This window comes from Callithrix jacchus, chromosome 14 (genome assembly GCF_049354715.1).
Source record: "Callithrix jacchus isolate 240 chromosome 14, calJac240_pri, whole genome shotgun sequence".
Classification (NCBI taxonomy): domain Eukaryota; kingdom Metazoa; phylum Chordata; class Mammalia; order Primates; family Cebidae; genus Callithrix; species Callithrix jacchus.
Genome location: NC_133515.1, coordinates 87,943,504 through 87,966,146, shown reverse-complemented (window position 1 = coordinate 87,966,146; position 22,643 = coordinate 87,943,504). Strand labels below are relative to the sequence as shown.

At 49.5% G+C, this 22,643-nt stretch overlaps 2 protein-coding genes across 7 annotated transcripts; one reads left to right on the top strand and one right to left on the bottom strand.

The window, feature by feature from the left end:
- The first annotated feature begins 7 nt into the window (after nucleotides 1-7).
- Nucleotides 8-16,155, top strand: AGBL5 (AGBL carboxypeptidase 5). 4 transcript variants are annotated; one of them, XR_013526723.1, is made up of 16 exons: nucleotides 332-457; nucleotides 1,545-1,805; nucleotides 2,054-2,225; nucleotides 2,548-2,711; nucleotides 3,233-3,410; nucleotides 3,678-3,856; nucleotides 4,285-4,741; nucleotides 5,245-5,414; nucleotides 6,038-6,173; nucleotides 6,823-7,025; nucleotides 7,612-7,826; nucleotides 13,049-13,204; nucleotides 14,171-14,283; nucleotides 14,601-14,647; nucleotides 15,117-15,250; nucleotides 15,622-16,155. XR_013526723.1 is itself a non-coding variant. In XM_035273578.3 (15 exons), exons 2-15 carry the CDS (start codon nucleotides 1,591-1,593, stop codon nucleotides 15,791-15,793), a joined length of 2,664 nt encoding a protein of 887 aa, XP_035129469.1. In that variant the 5' UTR covers nucleotides 8-85; nucleotides 1,545-1,590; the 3' UTR covers nucleotides 15,794-16,155. The 4 variants fall into 4 exon arrangements, 3 of the variants coding, with proteins under 3 accessions (XP_035129469.1, XP_035129467.1, XP_035129468.1); XM_035273578.3 differs by lacking the exons at nucleotides 332-457; nucleotides 14,601-14,647 and adding an exon at nucleotides 8-85; XM_035273576.3 differs by lacking the exon at nucleotides 14,601-14,647.
- Nucleotides 4,910-17,463, bottom strand: OST4 (oligosaccharyltransferase complex subunit 4, non-catalytic). Of its 3 annotated transcripts, none has more exons than XM_078349672.1 (6): nucleotides 17,396-17,463; nucleotides 17,148-17,285; nucleotides 15,517-16,258; nucleotides 13,707-13,796; nucleotides 11,344-11,396; nucleotides 4,910-5,724 (listed from the first exon to the last, which is right to left on the bottom strand). In XM_078349672.1, exon 2 carries the CDS (start codon nucleotides 17,282-17,284, stop codon nucleotides 17,171-17,173), a length of 114 nt encoding a protein of 37 aa, XP_078205798.1. In that variant the 5' UTR covers nucleotide 17,285; nucleotides 17,396-17,463; the 3' UTR covers nucleotides 4,910-5,724; nucleotides 11,344-11,396; nucleotides 13,707-13,796; nucleotides 15,517-16,258; nucleotides 17,148-17,170. The 3 variants fall into 3 exon arrangements, with proteins under 3 accessions (XP_078205798.1, XP_078205799.1, XP_017819969.1); XM_078349673.1 differs by having other exon boundaries at nucleotides 4,910-5,454; XM_017964480.4 differs by lacking the exon at nucleotides 11,344-11,396.
- Between the last annotated feature and the right edge of the window lie 5,180 nt (nucleotides 17,464-22,643).

Below are 22,643 nucleotides of genomic sequence, written 5' to 3'. Positions count from 1 at the left end.
CCGGCCCAGTGGGCTGTGTATCATTTTAGAGGCAGAAGCCTGTTAAGCGATGAAGAGCTTCGCACGATGTCTTTTTGTTTTGCAGGTGAGTCTCAGTTTCTGTCACTTTATCTTTCCCGCCTCCCGGCAGGCAGGCCGTTAACCGTCTTACGGGAAGACCCTACTAGAACCCTCCGGCCGCGCCTGCCAGCCAGAGCCCCCAGACGGCTCTCGCTCAGGTACCCGCTAACGTGCGAGGAACCCTGCGAGCTGACCAATGATAGCGAGCTTTACTGGGCGGGTCGCCAGCTGCAGTCGCGGCCAATAGGCGAGAGACTTCTTGTTTCCTGGCAGAGCGGGGTCCCGGCACCGCGGCGCTCGGGTTTTTTTGGGGACCCGGGTGGAGGGCCCAGGTGCCGGGGCCCGAGGTGCGGTCTCACTAGCGGGAGAGGGAGCGGGATCACCGGCCCGGAGAGAGGTGAGGGGCTCTGCGCGGACTGCGGGCCTCGCCAGCTCCGGCCCCGCCCCCTTCTCTCAGCCCCTTCAGCCCGAGCCCCTCGAAGGCCACGCCACCCCGCCCCTCCCCGCCCCCGGCCCGGCTTTCGCGGCCCCGCCCCTGCCCCGCTCCTTGGCCTCATCTCTAACCCCCTAGGCCATGCCTGCCTAATCCCCTGACGCGGGAGTCCGTCTCGACCCCTCCCATGCCTCCCAGTCCCACCCTGCCCATGGCAAGCCCGCTCGGTGTGACGGCCCTTCGGGAGTCGAAGGTAGAGAAGCCAGCCTTCTGCCCGAGTGGGACTCTAGCAGCCCACCTCTTTTGGGGGTGCTCAGAACACCCATTACTCACCCACAACTACTAGGGTAGCTTTCGCAGGGTGCAGTGCTTACGGGGCGGAGGGGGGTGGAAACAGACCCATGTCCTGGCTAGAATGGAGCTCCAGTCGCTAGGTGAGCCCAGTTGCCTTTGGCTTGGCAGAGGCCACGCTTTTATAGTTTTCCTCCATACTAGGCATAAGGTAGGAACAAAAAAGCAAGAACCAGCTCTTCCAGGGCTCAGGGGAGCAACACCAGAATGTCCGTTCAGTGCTTTGAGGGCCGAGGCTGGAGAGAGGACTACTACCCATTTACACTCAGAACCTCGGTTCCTCTCTCTGCTCTGTGCTGGAGAGTGCAGAGCCAGAGATCCAGAACGGCCCATCTCTAAAGGTGGCCATGTATGGTGGTGAGTGTATCTTGGCTAGGTCTGCGAAATCTGACCTCTTTGGGCTGCAAAGCAGCTGAGAGTCTAGTGTTTTTCAACATAGTTAAGCCATTATTTTATTTGGGAACAGCCAAGCTAAAGTAAAATGGGGTCCCTTTAGGTCATTTGCAATCCTCAGTGTGGGGGTACAGAGTGCTGCTTTCTCTTGGCCTTTACTGGAAGACCACTTCTGTGTTTTCTAAAGGGGAGTCTTTTGTTTCATAGGGCACTCCCTAAGAATAGCTCTTACTTACCCAGAGATACCCCAAAAATGCTTCCATTTGTCTTTCCTTTCCTTCTTAACCCAACCTTTGTTTTTCCCCAGCTCTCAGGGCCAGAGTGGGGCAGAAGGATGCTTTCCCAGCCCCACCATGGAGCTGCGCTGTGGGGGATTGCTGTTCAGTTCTCGCTTTGATTCGGGGAATCTAGCCCACGTGGAGAAGGTGGAATCTTTGTCCAGTGATGGGGAAGGGGTAGTAGGTGGGGCGTCAGCCCCAACCAGTGGCATGACCTCTTCCCCTGACTATGAATTCAATGTGTGGACCCGACCAGACTGTGCTGAAACCGAATTTGAGAATGGGAACAGGTATGTGGAAAGAAACGGAGGGTGGAAGAAGGCTGAGAGAGAGAATATCCAGGTCTCCAAACCCATGCTTCAGTTAGTCCTTTCACTTACTTGTTCATATCAGCATACTACCCATCCTCTTCAGACCCGTCTTCCCTCCTTTTTCCTTGCCAAATAGCCCTTTCCCGTTTGGCTGGCTCCAGCTCTCCCACAGATCCTATCTCCAACCCTTCCATATATAATGACATCTCACTTACTCTGGCCCTCAGGTCATGGTTCTACTTCAGCGTCCGGGGAGGAACTCCAGGAAAACTCATCAAGATCAACATTATGAACATGAACAAGCAGAGCAAGCTGTATTCCCAAGGCATGGCCCCCTTTGTGCGCACACTGCCTACCCGGCCACGCTGGGAACGCATTCGAGACCGGCCCACCTTTGAGGTAAATTCTCCATGAGGAGGAAAGAAAGACTTTAGCACTGAAAATAGAGAGGAGAGTAAAGCGTTTTTCTCCTTGATACATGTATGAGGCAGGTGGGACAGCAGGTATAAGTATCAGCTTTTCCTCCAGTGTTAGCTGGAGTCCAAGATGAGCCCCTGCCTCAGGAAGCCGAGAAGGAGCCATTTGTCATATAGAAAGTGTCAGAGGGAGGGAAGCTGGTAAAGGCAATTAAGGGTGTGAGGTCAGTTCCTGGTGGTCCCAGTAGGAACTGTTTTGATGACGATGGCATGTTGCCCCTCCCTCTTCCTCCTCTGCTCCTCAGATGACAGAGACGCAGTTTGTGTTATCCTTCGTTCACCGTTTCGTAGAGGGCCGTGGGGCCACCACCTTCTTCGCCTTCTGCTACCCCTTCTCCTACAGTGACTGCCAGGATTTGCTAAACCAGCTAGACCAGCGCTTTCTGGAGAATCACCCTACCCATAGCAGGTGGCAAACCCATTCTTACTCCTGCCACAGTGCTGGATCAGACAGCACTCCCACTACTTCTAGAATTTGCCCATAGAGCTCTGAACCAAAATTTTATGTCTTTTTTTCTGTACAGAAAAAACAGGGCTTTGGGTACCTTTGATAACTATGTTTCTGTATGACCATGATCTCAGCATATCAACACCTACCCTCCACTCTTTCACTTGCTCAGACCTCTTACTAGCCCAGCTCCCATTAGTTATCCATAGTTTAGCCACCACTGAGTCACTCAGCACACCTTTTTTATCTGCCCCGCACCCAGAACAACTCCACCTATATAATCTATGCTAGGAAGCCATCACCTGGGGAAAAACAAATTCACCCTGTCCTGTACTCTGCATTCTGGCAATGTAAACCCACTCAAATCCTTAGCCTCATTTAACATCATGAGGAACTATAAGGCACCCCTGGGCTGTGACAAGGCCTACCTCTTGCTAGGACTTTAGGGACTTCCCCTGGTTTAATTATTTTTTTCCCTGTAGCCCCCTGGATACCATCTATTATCATCGGGAGCTCCTTTGCTATTCTCTCGATGGACTTCGTGTAGATCTGTTGACGATCACTTCCTGCCACGGGCTTCGAGAAGATCGAGAGCCCCGTCTAGAGCAGCTATTTCCTGATACCAGCACCCCTCGACCATTCTGTTTCACAGGCAAGAGGGTGAGTGGAAATAGCATAAAGGTAGTTCTTTGGCCTTTCTCTAGCACCAGATAGTGTTGATAGCTAAAGACTATGTTGTCCCTAGGCATCTTGGACACAGCCTTCCCCTGCAACCTGGGGCAAGGGTGATGGCCCCTGCTCCACTTGCAGACTCAGCCAGCTGGAAATCCAGCAGCTATTCCTGCCTCATCCATGCCACCGCGCATATACTGTCAAAGTAGAACTATAGGGTAACTGACTTAATGTCTGCTCTTCTCTCTACCTCAGATATTCTTCTTAAGCAGCAGAGTACACCCAGGAGAGACTCCATCTAGCTTTGTCTTCAATGGCTTTCTGGACTTCATCCTCCGACCTGATGACCCCCGGGCCCAAACCCTACGTCGCCTCTTCGTCTTTAAGCTGATTCCCATGTTGAACCCCGATGGTGTGGTCCGGGGACACTACCGGTAAGTGGCTTCCCCAGCCTGTCTGGACTGTTCCCATTCCCCCTCATGCCCTGCATCTCAGTGAAATGCTGTCAACCTTCTGGCTTCTGCTGTGTTCCCAATCCTCTTGCACCCTAATAAAAGCAAGCCCATCTCATCTTCCTGAGAAAGCATGAGATCACATCTAGTGGCACTCCCAGAAAGGAGCCAAACTAGGATGACTGCAGGCCCATCTGGGTGGAGGCAGCTACCCTGAGGAAGCTCCTTAGGGTTCTATGGTAAGGGTGACAGCAGATCAAAGAGAGGCCCTGTCTTCAATTCTTTCTTTCCTAACACAGCTTCAGCCTCTCATTTGATAAGTCAGTCTACAGTCTATTTTTCCTCTACTCTAATGTCTCCTTCAGTGGCCCAGTCTTCTAGACCCTGCTTCAGTCCTTGTTTTCCTATAGCACAGACTCACGTGGAGTGAATCTGAACCGTCAGTACCTGAAGCCTGATGCCATTCTGCACCCGGCCATCTATGGAGCCAAAGCTGTGCTTCTCTACCACCATGTGCACTCTCGTCTGAACTTCCAGAGTTCCTCTGAGCACCAGCCCAATCCCCGTCTCTCTCCTGATTTTCCTCTTTCTGACCTGGAGAAAGCCAATAATCTCCAAAATGAAGCTCACCATGGGCGCTCAGCTGATGGGGATAACGCTGAAGGCTGGAAACAAACAGAGCCAGCAGAACAGAAGCCCAACAGTGTGTGGATTATGCCACAACAGTCTGCAGGGCTTGAAGAGCCAGCCCCTGACACCATCCCCCCAAAAGAGAGTGGTGTTGCTTACTATGTGGACCTGCATGGACATGCTTCCAAAAGGGGCTGTTTCATGTACGGAAACAGCTTTAGTGATGAGAGCACCCAGGTGGGCATCCTAAGAATGTCATGTGAATGTGGGAAGTGTTGCTGGTTAGGAGATGGGGTTGGGCCATGAACAGATAGTCTTAGGTAGCCTTCTGGCAGGAAGGCCTGTGTAGTCTACCTCTGAAAAAGCTTTGAAGGGCCAAGAAAGATGGCACAGGGGCCTTATGTCTCAATCATTATGTCATGACCTTTTATTAAGGGTCAAGCTAACGAACGGCATTATAGCAAATATGCTAGAGTCTGGGAATCCAGAGAAGGAAAATTTTGCATTGTTGGAGAGAAGAAGCTAAAAGCTTAAAAAAAAAAAAAAAAATAGAATTGCTTCCCAACACCTAGAAATAATATCAAACTGAGAATTCGAGCAGCACTGATTACTGTTGATGGTTGTGATGGTATCTGCTGTGTATTAAGTCACATGGTCCCACACTTGCCATCTCTTCCTTGCCCCTTGTCCCTTCTTTGTTTCTGTCTCTCTTGAGTTGACTCTTTTTCTTCCCCAAACAGGTGGAAAACATGCTGTATCCAAAGCTCATCTCCTTGAACTCAGCCCACTTCGACTTCCAGGGTTGCAATTTCTCAGAGAAGAATATGTATGCCCGAGACCGCAGAGATGGCCAGTCCAAAGAGGGAAGCGGCCGCGTTGCAATCCACAAAGCCTCAGGGATAATCCACAGGTTGGGTAGAAGCTGGGATATAGTTGATGAAATAGGTTCCCTAAAGAAAACAACAGGCCGGGCGTGGTGGCTCAAGCCTGTAATCCCAGCACCTTGAGAGGCCGGGGCGGGTGGATCACAAGGTCAAGAGATCGAGACCATCCTGGTCAACATGGTGAAACCCCGTCTCTACTAAAAATATAAAAAAATTAGCTGGGCATGGTGGCGTGTGCCTGTAATCCCAGTTACTTGGGAGGCTGAGGCAGGAGAATTGCCTGAATCCAGGAGGCGGAGGTTGCGGTGAGCCAAGATCGCGCCATTGCACTCCAGCCTGGGTAACAAGAGTGAAACTCTATCTCAAAAAAAAAAAAAAAACCCAGTCCAGGGTGTTTGAGAGAGAAGGGACCACCTAAGTCTTAAAAGAGAGCCTCACAATTAGCATTATTGTCTTTAGTCTAGGACTCTAGTTTGGGGGGATTCCCTGTGTATATGGTGGAATACCAAGGTCAGCTGCTAGTTGCTTTGGATCTTTAGCACTTTCATGGTGTTCATTTTTTTTCCAAGTGATTGCCTCCTTAGACCATCTATGGTTCTGTCCTGATATCTGTTCAGGCAGGACACTGATAAAGGTCTTTATGTCTTAGCTACACACTTGAATGCAACTACAACACTGGACGCTCAGTAAACAGCATCCCTGCTGCCTGCCATGACAATGGGCGCGCCAGCCCCCCTCCCCCGCCGGCTTTCCCCTCCAGATACACTGTGGAACTATTTGAGCAGGTATGAATACATGGTGTAAGTGGGAAAAAGGGAAACCTTAAAGTCTGGAAAGGCCTTCACTCCTAATGCCTGACTCTAAGGTCCTTTGAAGAGATATTCATCACTATGGCCCTCTCACCACTATGGTTATTTTCTTCCATTAACAGGAGTAAAACTATGACTATAATGGTATAGAAAGGATGAACAGGCACTATATCTGGCCCCACATCACAGAGAATCCTCTAGCACATCTTAGTCAGATTCTTTGCCTCTGGGTTTATCTTTCTCATTCTACTGGGTTTATTAATTCCTGGGCTCAAAAGCACCCTGACTGCAGTGGCCTTGATGATCCCCATTATCCTAGGACACATAAGAGTACAAAAAGCTGCAGGTTACAGAAGGGATTCAAAACTCTTTCCTGCTGGGAGAATTCCTTCATGGTGCCAGCCAGAAAGGACATACCCCTGGCCCTATAATGGATGAGGGCTCCCAAATGGGTTTAGGGAACAGCTCCAAATCCATTTGCAATAAACAGCCTGGGAACAAAGGTTAGGGCATCCAATGAACAAATTATACGTCTAGCCCCTCCTTCCCTTCCGTTGTGCTGTGTACCAGATAGCAGCCTGCATGGGAGGACTTGCATGCTGAGCCAAACTGGACTCCCCTACAGGTGGGAAGAGCTATGGCCATCGCAGCTCTGGACATGGCAGAATGTAATCCGTGGCCCCGAATTGTGCTGTCAGAGCACAGCAGCCTTACTAATCTACGGGCCTGGATGCTGAAACATGTACGCAACAGCCGAGGCCTAAGCAGCACTCTGAATGTGGGTGTCAACAAGAAGAGGGGCCCTCGAACTCCACTCAAAAGTCACAAGTAAGGCCAGCAAAATAGGAGGGAGAAAGGGTAGGAGGGTGGGACAGGGCTCTGGAGCTAGGAGTTCCAAGGGATTTATATATCTTCCCTCCTCCTCAAAGTGCCAAATGGCAAGTATTTTTAGGGTAAATTAAAATTAGTAAGATTAGTTTATTTTTTGAGAATGGGATCCTCTTCCCTTTTACTCTGAGCTATATACATCTACGAGATCTGAGTATCAGGCTAGGGATTCTCTGCTCCAGAGTTTTGCACAAAATCAAATATAATTGCAGGGGCAGGCCTTAACTTCCAAGGGTTGTGAATGACTGACTGAAGGGAACTGAAGGGTCAGTGCCAAGGCAGTAGGGGGGAAATTCATTGGGAGATAAAGGTGCTCAGGGATGGCCCTTATCACATTTTGAGATTAGCTGGTATACCCCAGGTTGGATACTACATCCATGGACATGAATTCCTCACTTCTCCCTTGGATCGGGTCCCTGTGCCTTTTTACCCCGTAGGTGAAGCTTTACTTAGCATCAGATCCTAGGGAAAGCCTTAGGACACAAGCTTCCTGGCCCAGGGCTAACTGGCATCTGCTTCTTTGCAGTGGGTTGCCTGTTTCCTGCTCTGAAAACACCTTGAGCCGGGCACGAAGTTTTAGCACTGGCACAAGTGCTGGTGGTAGCAGCAGCAGCCAACAAAATTCTCCACAGATGAAGAATTCCCCCAGCTTTCCTTTTCATGGCAGTCGGCCTGCAGGGCTGCCAGGCCTGGGCTCTAACACCCAAAAGGTCACCCACCGGGTGCTGGGCCCCGTCAGAGGTAAGCCAGTCTGGGAGCCCCTGCAACATGTGTTCAGTTGTCTGGGGCATTGCTGGGGGAAGTAAAAACTTGAAGATATACTCTTGGCCCAGGACCAAGGGTTGAATCAATAAAATTAGTTTGTAGCAGAACCTGTGGCCTCTCCTATGACCTTGGTGTTCCCTGCGGCATGATTCCAGAGTGGTATTGTGTGTGGCCACAGTGGGGACATCTGAATATCTGGGCTTCAGTGCATGCTAGGAGCCAGGGGATTTTCCAAGGATGAAATATTAGCTGAAGCAGTGCCAAACCAGACATGAAGCTTCCATGTCAAGGAAGCTTCAATCTGTCCCGATGGGAGCAGTTAAAGGAATGTCCTCAGAATCCAAATTGCAGCACTATAGAATGATGGGGATCTTATCTGTGGTCTTTATGGGCTGAAATTGTTCCTGGCTTCAGAACTCACTAAGAAAATGCTATCAGGCCAGAACTGACACGGAATTCCTTCATCAGCCTCGTAAGTTCTCCTTTCCTGACTACAAAGAAACAGTAAAGAGCCTTTTCTAGGTTGTTACTGGAATATTCTAGGCCACCCCCTTTTATTTTTTTTTGAGACAGAGTTTCGCTCTTGTTGCCCAGGCTGGAGTGCAATAGCACCGTCTCAGCTCACTGCAACCTCCGCCTCCTAGGTTCAAGCAATTCTCCCACCTCAGCCTCCCAAGTAACTGGGATTACAGATGCCTACCACCACACCCAGCTAATTTTCTGTATTTTTAGTAGAGATGGGGTTTCACTATGTTGGCCAGGCTAGTCTTGAACTCCTGACCTCAGGCGCCCCTCCCAAAGTGCTAGGATTATAGGCGTGAGTCACCGCGCCTGTCTAGGCACTATTTAATCACTATTTTATTGACATCCTCCCTGCCCCACTTCCATTGCACAACACTGTACTGAGCTCCTTGAGGTGAAGGACATGTATTCTATTTCTCTGTTACTTCCCCTACTGATAGAAAATATGCAGTCAATACTAAGTAATTCCTGGTTGATTGACTTGAAACTTAATACAAGGGGAAACAGGACAGTAAATACAACATGAGGGTGCAAACAGACTGTAAACATCCTAGGGGTTCGGGGAACTACTGTGGTAGATTAAACACAAGAGTAATTAACCAAAGAATGTTCAGTTAAGAAATAGTTTCAAGAATGGGTAGCACATAGTTGGACAGAAATTCCCAAAGTGAGAAATGACAGCCAGGAGCAAGAACAGAGCTAGGAACAGAGTGGTGGGTGGAGAGGACAAAAAGCATGTATACCTAGGTGGTATGCCAAAGGCCATGCCCATCACCAAGGAAATTAGGTAAAGAGAGAAGTAGTTGAAATGTCTTGGGAACAAGGATTAAGAGCTTAACTGAGACAATGGCAACAATTGTTTCTAAGAATGGGAATAAATGTAAGAGACTGAACTGTGTAATACATTGTTTGTGAACTGTACATATTGGACAGAAAAATGGGAGCTGAGATGACCAGAGCCAGTACCTGAGTCTGAGGAGAGATAAATATAAGTATTAGAAAGAGAAGTGGCAGGATTCAGTGATGGTAGAAGACAGAAGAACTAAGAGGGCTTTAAGGCCACTTTTTCCATTGCAAACAAAAGCTTCAGGAAGTGTCTCCTAACACATCGACTTATGCCCTTAGCACCTAGTCCTGTGCCTGGCACTTAGTAAATGATCAGCAAGTATTTGTTGAATGAATAAAAAGCAAGAAGTTGGGAACCAGTTGAATGTTTGTCTCACCTTTCTACCCCTCAGGGGGCATAAATCAGGTCTGTGATTGTCCCAGGGATTCAGTAAGATCTGGAGTGCTACATGTAAGGACAGTTCCAAAGATGTTCTAAGGATGACACACAGGACCTTGGTGCAAGTCAAATAACTGCTGCTCTAAATTGTGAGACCTTAGAACACCCATTCTGACTCATTCAAGGTAGGGGGTCAGTCTCCCCTCTGCCCAGTACTATCCTACCACCCCCAAAATGGAACCTCTAGTTGGTTACCATAAGATACCATTTCATAACCTCTGGAGGCAGAGCTGATCACATCACTCTTGGCTGTTCTTTCTCCCTTGCATTTACCCTTTCCTGGGGTAGGGTGAAACTTTGTCCCTTAACATGGTTTCAACATGCCTCTGTGTGTAGATATTTCTCAAATTAACTAAACTCACTATTTCCTCTATCAAGTCCATGATTTCTGCCTACTGTGTACTGTCAGCTGGACATCATCCTGACATCCTTTTTAATCACAGAATTACTCAGATCTGGGCCCTAGACTATCTCTGAGTCATTGGGGGTGGCAAATGTTTTAGGTTATTTGACTGTGGCCAGTCTCTGACTTCTGTTATCCTGTTGGCAACCTGTGCCATCTCTCAGTAGCCCCCTAACATCTGGTTGTTTTTGACTCTTTTTTTGAGACAGTCTCATTCTGTCACCCAGGCTGGAGTGCAGTGGTGTGATCACAGCTCACTGTAACCTTCATGTTCCTGGCTCAAGTGACCCTCTAGCCTCAGCCTTCCTAGTAGCTGGGCCTACAGGTGCACACTACCACACCTGGCTAATTTTTCTATTTTTTTTCTTTAGTAAACATGGGGTTTCGCCAAGTTGCCCAGGCTGGTCTCAAACTCCCAGACACAAGAGATCGAGCCGCTTCAGCCTCAGAAGGCACGTGAGCCACCATGCCTGGCATTTTTGACTCTTCACCATCTTAAACCTATAATTAGTACCCAGCACCTAAGCACATCTCCTCATAGCTACAGTAGCTTCCATCTTGAGATCGCTTCCTTTCTTCTTTATTCATACAAATATCTGGGTTTTTCTTTCTCCCACTTTGGTACTTTTCTTCTTTTTTTTTTTTTAAACAGTGTCACTCTGTCACCCAGGCTAGAGTGTAGTAGCCAATCTCGACTCACTGCAACATCCATCTCCTGAGTTCAAGTGATTCTCGTGCTTCAGCCTCTGGAGTAGCTAGGATTACAGGCACTTGCCACCACGCCCAGCTAATTTTTGTATTTTTAGTAGAGACAAGGTTTCTCCATGTTGGCTAGGCTGGTCTCGAATTCCTGACCTCAAGTGATCCACCTGCCTCAGCCTCCCAAAGTGCTGGGATTACAGGCATGAGCCACCATGCTTAGCCTGGTTTGGGACCTTTCAAAAGTATTCTTGTCACTGCCTGCTAATTCCCAGCGTGACTGGGAAGATGAAGTTACTGTCACTTTTTAAGTTAGAGGATTTCTGCACCCGGCTCATTTATTAGGGGTCAGTTGGCATGTTGGCACCCCCAGTGAGTTCAGTTCTTTGAAGTTAACAGCCCATTCAGTTTGAGAGCATTTGGCACCTGCTGTTCCTCTGTGATGAGGAAGGACACGCCAAAGCTTCAAGCCTCCCTACCGCACACATTCACCATCTGCCCTCTGGACCCCACCCTTCAGAACTTGGAAGGCTCTAGACATGAGTGATCCAGAGACAGCTGCCCCAAAGAATATAACTATATACCTTTAGACTCCGAGAGATGATCGATCCAGCTCATGGTGTACAGTAGGTATTTGCTGTTCAAGTAAACAAAACATTGATTAAGGTCTCTGGTTTTTCAGGCAGTATTTTACAGGCACTGGGTTATATAGTGTTGGAGGCAACAAAGTCCCTACTCCCAAGAAACTCAAGTTCCAGTTAGAAAGAATACTAGATTATGTTTATTGAGTACTATGTGCCCATAAGTACTTTACACATTCTAACTTAATTAAACAGAAACCATAAACTACTAGCCACTCAAATGAAGGATGAAGGTAATGAGGAGAGGACAATTAATTCTGCCTGTAATGGTCAAGTAAGCTTCAGAGAGGTAACATTTGAGATGGGAAATCAAAGATGGTCATGGTTTCACCAGAAAAGGAAACAGTTCCAGAGGAACCACACACAACTAGTAGCAACATGGGCTATAGCAGAGGGTATGAAGGATCAAATCAGCATCCTACTAAGCATGTATAGACTGGAGCTACAGTAGGCAAAGCTTTGAATGTGTAGTGTTCAAAGGTTTAGAGTTTATCCTTTAGAAGATCTTCAAGCCCAGTGCAATGGCTCCTACCTGTGATCCCAGCCCTTTGGGAACTGAGGCAGGAGGATCGCCTGAGCCCAAGAGTTCCAGACCAGCCTGGGCAACATGGCGAGACTCCACCTCTAAAGAAAATTAAAAATTAGCTGGGCTTGATAGCGTCACCTGTTGTCCCAGCTACTTGGGATGCAGGAGGTCAAGTTTGCAGTGAGCCATGTTCATGCCACCACATTACAGCCTAGGTGACAGAAAATGCAGAGATAGAATTGTAGAATTTAATTACACAAATGCAAATCTAAGAGAGGAGTATAAAGATGAAACAAGGTTTTCCACCAAGACAAGGAGAATGAAAGAAAGGGATTGAGTTTTGTTTTGTCAAGGGTACTTTTGGGAAGAAATTTCCAGTGGACAGTTAGAACTGGATTTCAGGAGAAATGGGGTAGAGAGTGATTTCGGAGTTTAAGAGTAAGTAGAGCATGAGAGGCCCAAGGACAGAATGGTGGGGAAGACTTGACATTTAAGAGGCAGGAAGAACAGCTGGAAGAGAAACAATTAGTGGTAGGAGGGGAACCAAGGAAAGCTGTGTTATCCAAGCTCAGTAGCTTCTTTGCCAAAAGAATGAACTGGGCCAGGTACAGTGGCTCACACCTGCAATCCCAACCCTTTGGGAGGCCAAGGTGGGTGGATCTCTTGAGCCTAGGAGTTCAAGACCAGCCTGGGTGAAACCCCATCTCTACTAAAAACACAAAAAATTAGTTGGGCATGGTGGCAGGCACCTATAGTGCCAGCTACTCAGGAGGCTGAAGTGGGAGGATCACCTAAGCTGGTAGGTTGAGGCTGCAGTGAGCCATGATTGTGCCATTGTGCACTTCTTCAGCCTGGGTGACAGAGTGGAAACCTTGTCTCAAAAAATAAAACAAACAAAAAAACCGGCAGGATGAAGGCTGGTGGAGAACTGGATAATTTTATTAAATAGTAGGTCTTTCTACCCATCTTATACTAATAGTTACTGCAGGAGAGGGATGTGGGTCTGACGACAAGCTTGAAAAACAGGCATCTTTTGACCAAGGGAGCCAGCAAGTCAGTGAAGGCTGCCTCATAGTACCCCACTTATTTGCCCTTTTATCTGCTTGTATCTCTTCCACTCAGAGCCCCGAAGCCAGGACAGGAGACGGCGACAGCAGCCACTGAACCATCGTCCTCCTGCAGGCAGCCTGGCTCCATCCCCAGCTCCTGCTAGTTCTGGCCCAGCCTCCTCACACAAGCTGGGCTCCTGTCTACTGCCCGATTCACTCAATATACCAGGTCTGTACCCATTGCCACTGAAATCTGGGCTGGCCAGCCTCCTCCATGACCAGCCCAGGTTCTTTAAGTCTAGTTGGGAGACCAGGGGCATCAGTTATCTTCTTGGTATCCTAAACCTCTAACACTGGTGCCTTTGAATAGGCAGGTGGAATTTATTAATGTCTTTGTGTAAAACAACAGTAGTTCACATTTATTATGTTCCAGGCACTGCTCTACACACTTAATCTCATTTAATCCTCATTTTTACAGTTGAGGAACCTGAGGACTACCTGCAAAGTGATACTTATGCAAGTTCCCTGAATTCAGGAGCTGGGCAACAATAGACAAGACAGGAGAATGAAAAAAGCATAGATCTTTCACCTGTCAACACTGCTAAATGTTGTGTGTAGCCGTGTCATTCACACAAAACTTAAGCCATCTCTTCTTTTAAATTATAGACCCAGCTATCTAAAGGACTGGATGGGAATGATTCTAAGACTCTAGTCCAGCATGTTCTACTTACTCAGAGGCCCCTACTCCCAACCTGTCAATTCTCCTCAATGGGTAGCACTGAATCCACCAGTCCTGGGTAGAGCTGACTTGATTGTAGGCCCTGTGGCATATAAATTGACACAGGAGTTAAGCTTGGGTGCGTTCTGAGTCTAGCCTGGAGTTGCTTCTCCACCCCTTGGACCAGACTAGAGCCTCAACCAGGGGTGATTTTGCTACCCAGGTGACGTCAGGCAACATCTGGAGACATTTTTGGCTGTTAAATTGAGGAGGAGGGAGGTGATGAAACCGAATATAATTGGTTAGAGGCTAGGGATGCTGCTAAACATCCTACAGTGCACAAGAACACTCCCCACAACAAAGAATTATCCAACCCAAAATGTTCTCAACGTACCAAGGTTGAGAAACCCTGATCGAAAGGAAGTTACCTCCTCTTCTCTGCGGCCCCAACCCTGATCAGTTTCCTCTGTTCCCTAGGGAGCAGCTGTTCACTCTTGTCCTCTGGGGACAAACCAGAATCTGTCATGGTAATTGGGAAAGGTCTGCTAGGGACTGGAGCTCGGATGCCCTGCATCAAGACTCGACTGCAGGTAATATTTTTGGTTCTTCCCAGTCTCCCAGCACAACTACTCTAGCAGAACCCAGCAAGGCACTGTTCCTCTGGGTAGTGGGAGGGAAAATGCTCAGTACTGCTTTACTGCCTCTACTACCCCTGGCCACATCAGAGGGCTGCTGTGATGCCTGAGTTCTTGTCTGTCCAGTCCCCCTCCTGCCCTCCACCATCCCCATCAGCCCAGGTCTCTTGCTTGCTTTCAGCCTGTGTCCCTGCCAGATATACCCCAACCTCAGCCTGCTAGCTTTGGCTTTCCCTGCCCCTCCCATTAGCTTCTCCTCTCTTTCTGCCCAGACCTGCCCGAGGAGAGTTTCCGCCAGGAGGGGTCCCGGATTCCCCAGGTAACACATTTGGTTGCTGCTGCTAGGAACAGCCCTGCCACCAACTCTGATTCAGTCCAGATCCCCATGCTAGGTAAAGGAGTATAGGCAGAAGCTGACTGGATGGGTGAGATGTACGCTGCTCTGGCAGGGGCTGAGGCACAGAAGGCTCTGAGGTCTACCAACCCTCCACTATCTTTCTACAGTGTTTCTCTACTCACCCAGACCTTAGCCATGGTGTAGCCATGGTGAGTAAATGCTGGATCCTCTTGCCACCCCTAGTTATGTAGACTTGGAGTGTACAGTCATGGACTGAATCCAGGACTTCTCTGGCTATTATCTTGCCTCATTCTTTCAGCTAGAATTCAATGTCCCAGTACCTCTGTTGATCCCCGTAACACTCTTACGGATGGAAATTCTAGGTACAAACTAAAGCAAAAAAAAACTCATGGAAGAATCCAGCCTCTTAGCACACTCCCTGTCCACACAGGCTAGGCCCAGGTTGGGCCGGAGCTCACCGCCGACTCGCAGAGGGATGAAAGGCTCTTCAGGCCCCACATCCCCTATCCCCCGGACCAGGGAGAGCAGTGAGCTGGAGCCGGGACCCTGCTCTGCTACACCAGGGTGAGCACTGGGGTCCAATCCCTCACCCCACTCCTCACTTCTGTCCCCTCATTCCCATTTCTGTCATTCAGAATAATTTCTGCCTTTCCTACTCCTTGTGAGCACAAAGACTAAATGTACTTTCATTAAGAATCTAGTTCCTGATATTTTTTCCCACCCACCATGGCCACAGTCTTCACTCCACAGGAAAAGAAAACAACTTTTAGTTAGGGCCTATGGCCTAAGAGCATCAGACCACCGTGCAGTCACAATTTGCCCATCCTTACCCGTCGTCATCTCGCTCCACTTCTTCACCTCCCAGCCCCTGGTTAGCAGAACAGAAGAGGAGCAGAGTTTTCACAACCCTGATTCCTCTCTCTTCTCTGTTGCAGGCTGCCTCAGGCCAAGCCCCCACGGCCCCGCTCTGCCCCTGCCTTTTCTCCTATATCCTGTAGTCTATCTGACTCCCCATCCTGGAATTGTTACAGCGGGAGTCCCTTGGGCCAACCTGAGGTTTGTTTTGTCCCTAAATCTCCCCCACTCACTATTTCTCCCCGGGTCTGATAATGCCTTTATGTTCAAGCCCAGGATATAGCCCCAAGATGGGGTAACACAGTGGGAAATATGCTAGTTCCCCTCCAGGCTGCTCATTCCACATGACAGCCGTTAAGTCCTTGGAATGCCAGCCACACTGTCCAAGGCATTACAGAGCATCGCCTTGAAACAAGACAAAACAGGGACCTGCCACCCCTTCCCTCCCTCCGCAGCACAAGATTTTGGGACCACAAAAAATATATATCTATATTTTTATATTGGGGGGGAGGGAGTAGAAAAGAAAGCAGCCCCTATACTGGGCCCTATTGAATGGCAGCTTCTTATTCCATAAGGTTAAGGAAGACTGAGGAAATAAAAGTTGTTTGGAAAAATCCAGGTGTAGTTGCTTTGTATGTTGTGATGGGTAGAAGGGATGAACTGAAGTGTGAAGGCCCCTCACACCCTCCATCTTGCCTCAGACTATGTCCTGGAATCCTAGAAAAAAGGGGAAAGACCTGAGGTAAGGAAAATGCTGCAGGTTTCCTGCGGGGAATCCTTCAGGAAGTAACGTCCATCCATGTTCCCTTTACACTTGTGACCCACACTTACAGCTGGCTCCCAAACCACCGCCCCCCCCCCATAGTTTGGGTCTACAGCAGCCAACTCCTGGCCTCAGTACATGGAAACAGAATATTCTGCATAAATAAGGCCTAAACAACCCGGAGAAAGTGAGGGCTATTTAAGAGCCCAAATCCACTGGGCGCGGTGGCTCACGCCTGTAATCCCAGCACTTTGGGAGGCCGAGACGGGCGGATCACGAGGTCAAGAGATCGAGACTATCCTGGTCAACATGGTGAAACCCCGTCTCTACTAAAAATACAAAAAATTAGCTGGGCATGGTGGTGCGTGCCTGTAATCCCAGCTACTCAGGAGGCTGAGGCAGGAGAATTGCCTGAACCCAGGAGGCAGAGGTTGCGGTGAGCCAAGATAGAGCCATTGCACTCCAGCCTGGGTAACAAGAGCGAAACTCCGAATCAAAAAAGAAAAGGGCCCAAGTCCTCATACTTGGATGGTACCCTTGGTCCCTTCGTTCCTATTGGTGTCAATGCCTCCTTACAACTGTACTCTCAACTTGGGCATCTACCTACTGGGGACCACAAGATGGGGTCTGTTAGGGTTAGGAAACCCTCTCCCATTCTAGTCGGGAACAGTTTAGGGGGAGGGGACAGCGCGCTCTCTACTCTGTGCAGATAAAGGGGCCCAGTTCTGGACTGTATCATGCTTGGCCCGACGCTTGCTGATTGGAAGTTTCGAACCCTGCTGGCCCTGGCGCGGCCTCACCACTCATCTCTGGGGGCTGGGCGCTACAGCCCCGGGCCGTTACCTGGGACAGAGAAAGCGCCACTTTCATTCCTGCTTCTTGGGATTGTTGACGGCCACGTAGTGATAGAGAACGACAAGCAAGAAGAGCGACACGCCCAGCATGTTGGCGAAGATGGCGAGCTGCACGTCCGTGATCATCCTGCGGAGGAAAGAGGGACTGAGCCTCTGGCTGGCGCACTCCTCGCCCTCTCAAGGACCTGTCCTCAACCCACGGGCTAACCCTGCCGTGGGCGCCTGCGTGCCTCTCACCTGACCAGTCCGGCTCGGCTCCGACGCCGCCTGCGAACAAGCCCGAGGTAGGAGACCTGGACCGGAACTTCGTAGCGCCACCTCAGGCCCTAACCAGCCGCTTCCGGCGGGGGGCGCGGTCGGGACAGCCTCTCTAGCCCAGCCGTCTCGTCGGCTCAGCGTTTGCGCTCGCTTCGGGCAGCGACTGGAGCGGGGACTTGGGCTCAGCTGCGGTGGGAGATCCAGCCGTAGGGGATGGGGCGGGGCCGCGGACGCGCGCTTGGGCCTGGCATCGCACAGCTGGCCGCAGCTGGCGTGGCCTGGGACGCGGCTAGAGAAGCCGTGGGAGCCGCCTCCCCGGGGCCGAGGAGTGGGCTGGGACTAGGGTGCAGCGGCGGGGCGGCGGGCTATTCCAACCCCCTTCCGGTCCCGGCCCTCCGCACTGCTTCCCGGCCCGGCCCAACCAGGTGTTTCCTTTGGGTCCCGCCCTCAGTGTCCTCTCCCTGGCTCGGGCAGCAGGGACGGGGGTGGGAGGCGATGTAGAATGGGAACGGGGTTGGGGCTGCCAGGTGCTTCTTTCTCCGGCACCAGCCTTCGTGACCCACATGCAACCAAGAAGAAAGGTCCTGTCTGTGATCTGACCAGGGTCGGTCTTAGCCGGGCTCCCTCCCTTCACCCCACCCCCTGAGGTGGGCTTCGGAAATAGGGCGGACCCTCCCGGAATCAAAACCCAAACCTTGGGACTTCGGCCAAGTGGGAAATCACCCCCCCACCCGGATGTGAGGGAGGGAGAAGAGGAGGAATGGAGAAGGGGAGGAAGGGTTGGAACAAGCAAGAGGGGTTCTGGGTTCAGGACAGATTAGGTCGCAGAAGAGTAGGAAGAGCGATGGCTGCGGGTACCCGAGGGTCTCTGGCGAGGGGAGAGTCACCCTGGAACTCTCCAAGCCTCTGCCCAGCCATAACTTTCTCCCCCCTCACTCCATGCTTTCTCAGCTTCACCATAAAAGGGAACGGCGGGGCCGGGGGCTGGGCTGTTGCTCTGGAGCTGTCAGGGGTAATGGAAGCCAGTTGCTTTGCGGTAGAGGGGGGCCAGGGCTCAGGGGAGGCCTCTGCTTCTCGGAGCCAAAGAAAACTCTACAGGAGCTGCTTTGGGTTTGGGACAGAGGACCAGTTTACCGCCTGTGTGCACTGAGCTGGGGATGCACTAGCCCAAAGTGGCCTTCCCTGGCCTGAGACCATCAACAGTTTGTCCCCAGTTTCAGCCCCCGGCTCCTAAACATAATCCCTGCCTTTAGTAGTCTGTAGTTACCATGGGCTCCCCTCACCTTACCACCGGCCCCCACTCAATATTTCCCAGAAGCTTCGTATTTAGAAAGCTGAGTCCCCTCCACATAACAGTGGTGAAACCCCAGACAGGTACTCCTGTATGCGTCCCTCAGTGAGCAGTCTGTTTCCAGCTCCTTACTGGGAGAGTAAGGGTCTGGGTGGTAAGGATTACACATCATTATGCTTCATGTCTCCTGGAAATTTGAAGCAGATCCAAGTCCAACCAAACATTTAGGTCTACTGTTGAATCAGAACTAGCCCTCCCTTTTAAAAATAAGCTTTACCTCTAGGCAAGCCCTGAAGTTAAACTTTATATACCGCAAATGATATGAAAGAAAGCCTATGAAGTGCTTAAAACCAATTGACCATGTGCACAGTATCCTAGACTATCAGGGCCGAAAGGGGCCTTCAAAATCATTTTATAAAGAAGGAAATGTCTAGACATGGTGTCTTATACCTGCAATCCAAATGGTAACATACCTGCAATCCAACACTTTGGGAAGCCAAGATGGGTGGATCACCTGAGATCAGGACTTCGAGACCAGCCTGGCCAATATAGTGAAACCCTGTGTCTACTAAAAATACAAAAATTAGCTCGTGGTGCATGCCTGTAATCCCAGCTACTAAGGAGGCTGTGGCAGGAGAATTGCATGAATCCAGGAGGCAGAGGCTGCAGTGAGCTGAGATCGCACCATAGCACTCCAGCCTGGGCGACAGAGAGAGACCCTGTCTCAAGAAAAAAAAAGAGAAAGAAAGAAGGAAACTGAGGCCCAGAAGGTAATTGATTTTACCAAGTTTCTACAAACTGGTGAAAGAGTAGTGTCACCTATTCCTCCTGCCTCCACTACATGTTCCAGGTCAAACTGTGGACTCAGTAGGTTGTCCTAGGGTTAGGCACAAGAGGGAAAGGGTTTATTTTAGGACCACCCAGAAATTCATTCACCTCCCAGAACTTCCTGTGCCTAGGTCAGTGAGTCTTTATCAGCCTTGAACGGGTCATTTGGCCCAGTGCCTGGAAGAACTGAAACAAAAAACAGTCTATGAGACTGAACTAGACTTAACTATGAACTGACAAATCTTGAACCAAGCTTGGATGAAAAACTGTGGGAAGTGAAACAGGCACAGCCTCATCCTGGAGGGATTTGGGAGGATGTGGAGGGAGATGATGGAGGCACTCGTGGAACTCAATCTCTGTGATCAATTTTCAAGGAAAGGATGGGAGATCAGGATTAGGCTCAGAAGTGAGAAAGCAACAAGACCTGGAAGAAGGGGGACTGGGTTCAGGGAGGTTGGCTACTAATATAGCTAGAGGAAGAGCTGGAAGGAAAAGTAAATCTGTTTGGAGAAGAGTGGGCTTTTGCTGAAGACTCCCCACAAGCTTGAATTCCCATGTGGATTGGCATGACTCAAGGCCCAAATCACTTTATTTATTTATTTTTGAGATGGACTCTCGCTCTGTTGCCGAGGCTGGAGTACAGTGATGTGATCTTGGCTCACTGCATCCTCTGCTTCCCAAGTTCAAGCGATTCTCCTGCCTCAGCCTCCTGGGTAGCTGGGATTACAGGGGTATGCCACCACACCCGGCTAATTTTTGTATTTTTAGTAGAAATGGGGTTTCACCATGTTGGCCAGGCTGGTATCGAACTCCTGACCTCAAGTAATCTGCACGCCTCGACCTCCCAAAGTGTTGGGAGCATAGGTGTGAGTCACTGTGCCAGACCCCAAATCACATTATACCCCCCTTTTCCCTCCCAATATTCAGTCCTCTGACAGAGAAGCTAGACATAGCATGCTCCTTATTGCTAGTGCCCACAGCTATCCTGACCCTCGTCATGAACTCATTGCTCAGTCGATAAAGCTGAATGAATTAGTTAATTGCCTAGTAGGGCCAGTTGGCACTAGATCCTTGGAAATTACCCATCTTGGAGAGGTTGTAAAATAGATCATGTCCTAGTGCCACCAGGAACTTTGCTTTTTTGGGGGTCAGGAACTCTTACCAATTACTTTGGAAATCTATGGCTGCCTGCCAATACCACCACCAGCATGTCACTGCCACCATCACCACTGCCACTTCACTCTAACCTTAGTCTCCATTGCAGCCTGCTCAGCCAGCAAGGGGAAGTTTCCTCCCTGGTGAACTTAGAGCCACTGATTTATTTGTGATCTCACAAACATTCATGACAGCTCCTAGGTCTTGTCTCCTAATTACAAGACAGGCAAATGAAATGCACTTTTACCTCAACTGTATTTCAAAGCCAACATTTTTCACTTGACACATGTAAATTATACACCGAAGTTTTGAACTTCAGAGGGTAGGAGAGGGAATGGGTAACAATTGGACAGTGACAAGATGGCTGGGGTGACTTTTCAGGTTGTCAGAGGCCCCCTAAAGGGTGAGGAGAAGGAGAAGAGCAGAGAAAGAAAACCTATAGCAGCAGCTGGGGCAATCTGGAGGGGAAGTGGATTGGCTTCCTGCCAGGGCCAGAGCCAGATCCTGGAGACCAGGGACAAAGCTGCAGCCTTCCAGCGACAACTTCTTTGAAATTGGGATCTCCTGTGAACATTTCCTTCAAATCTCCCTGTGTGCTGATCCCCAGAGCTCTAAGGGGCAGCTACAAATTTCCATTTCTGTTGGTTTCAGCATTTACTTTCACCACCCTCCTTTTATTTTTTCTGAGACAGTCTTCCTCTGGTGCACAGGCTGGAGTGCAGTGGCGCGATCTTGGCTCACTGCAACCTCCACTTCCTGGGCTCACGCAATTCTTGTGCCTCAGCCTCCTAAGTAGCTGGAATTGCAGGCACACACCACCACATCCGGCTAATCTTTGTATTTTTGGTAGAGACAGGGTTTTGCCGTATTGGCCAGGATGGTCTCGAACTCCTGACCTTATGTGATCCACCTGCCTTGGCCTCCCAAAGTGCTGGGATTACAGGCGTGAACCATCCCGCCCAGCCTAATTTTTGTATTTTTAGTAGAGATGGGATTTCATCATGTTGGCCAGGCTGGTCTCAAACTCGTAACCTCAAGTGATCTTCCCACCTGGGCTACCCAAAGTAGTAGGATTACAGGCATGAGGCACCGAACCCAGCCTGACCCTGTCTTTTTACAGACTTTTCTCTTAGCCATCAAGGTCACATTCTGGGTCACAGGACATCAGAGGCAAGATGATCTGATGGCATTCGTTCTCATGGCTTCCAACTATTGCCCTGCACATGCTGGAAAAATCCTTGGTCCACCACTGCTAACCATCCTGGACATTGGTTTCCACTAGGCTGTGTTACTCTCATCTTAAATTCACCATGTCCAAACTACAGTCACTTTTCTTTCCTCCAGACCTGCTCTCTTCCCGACTTCCTCATCCTGGCTCAAATGAATGCTGGAATCTTCTCTCATGTCTCCCTTCATCTGGTCCCTCATTACTCAGGCAGTCACCAAGCAGTCACAGCTTTCCCTGCTTATCCATGGTCACTGTCACCACAGCCCAAGTCTGCACCACTTTGCAATGTAGAATTTGGAAGGGACTTTAGAAGACACATAGACTCCTAGTTGCGTCATGGGATTTGCTGGTTCATAGCCCCAGGAGGAGCTGGGGCTAGATTCCCTGTGCTCTGACACCTATTCAACCTTCTCACCCACAATATCTTCTTTTGTGTATATGTATATGCTTCTACTCAAAAACCTGCAATACAACCTCATAACCAGTCATTTGAGTCTCTCCCTAATTTGTCCACAATCTACCTCTTGGAATTTCTGTCCCATTTTTTCCGTGACAAAAACAGAGCTAACGTTGATTTAGCATTTACCATTTGCCAGGCCCTGTTCTAGAATACTTTTCATCCCTTAACTTACTTAATCCTCACAAAGTGGGATGGAGAGTCCTGTTACTCCTGTGTTACAGCTCAGAAGATTGAGGCAGATCTCTCTCCCTGAGCCTGAATCTCT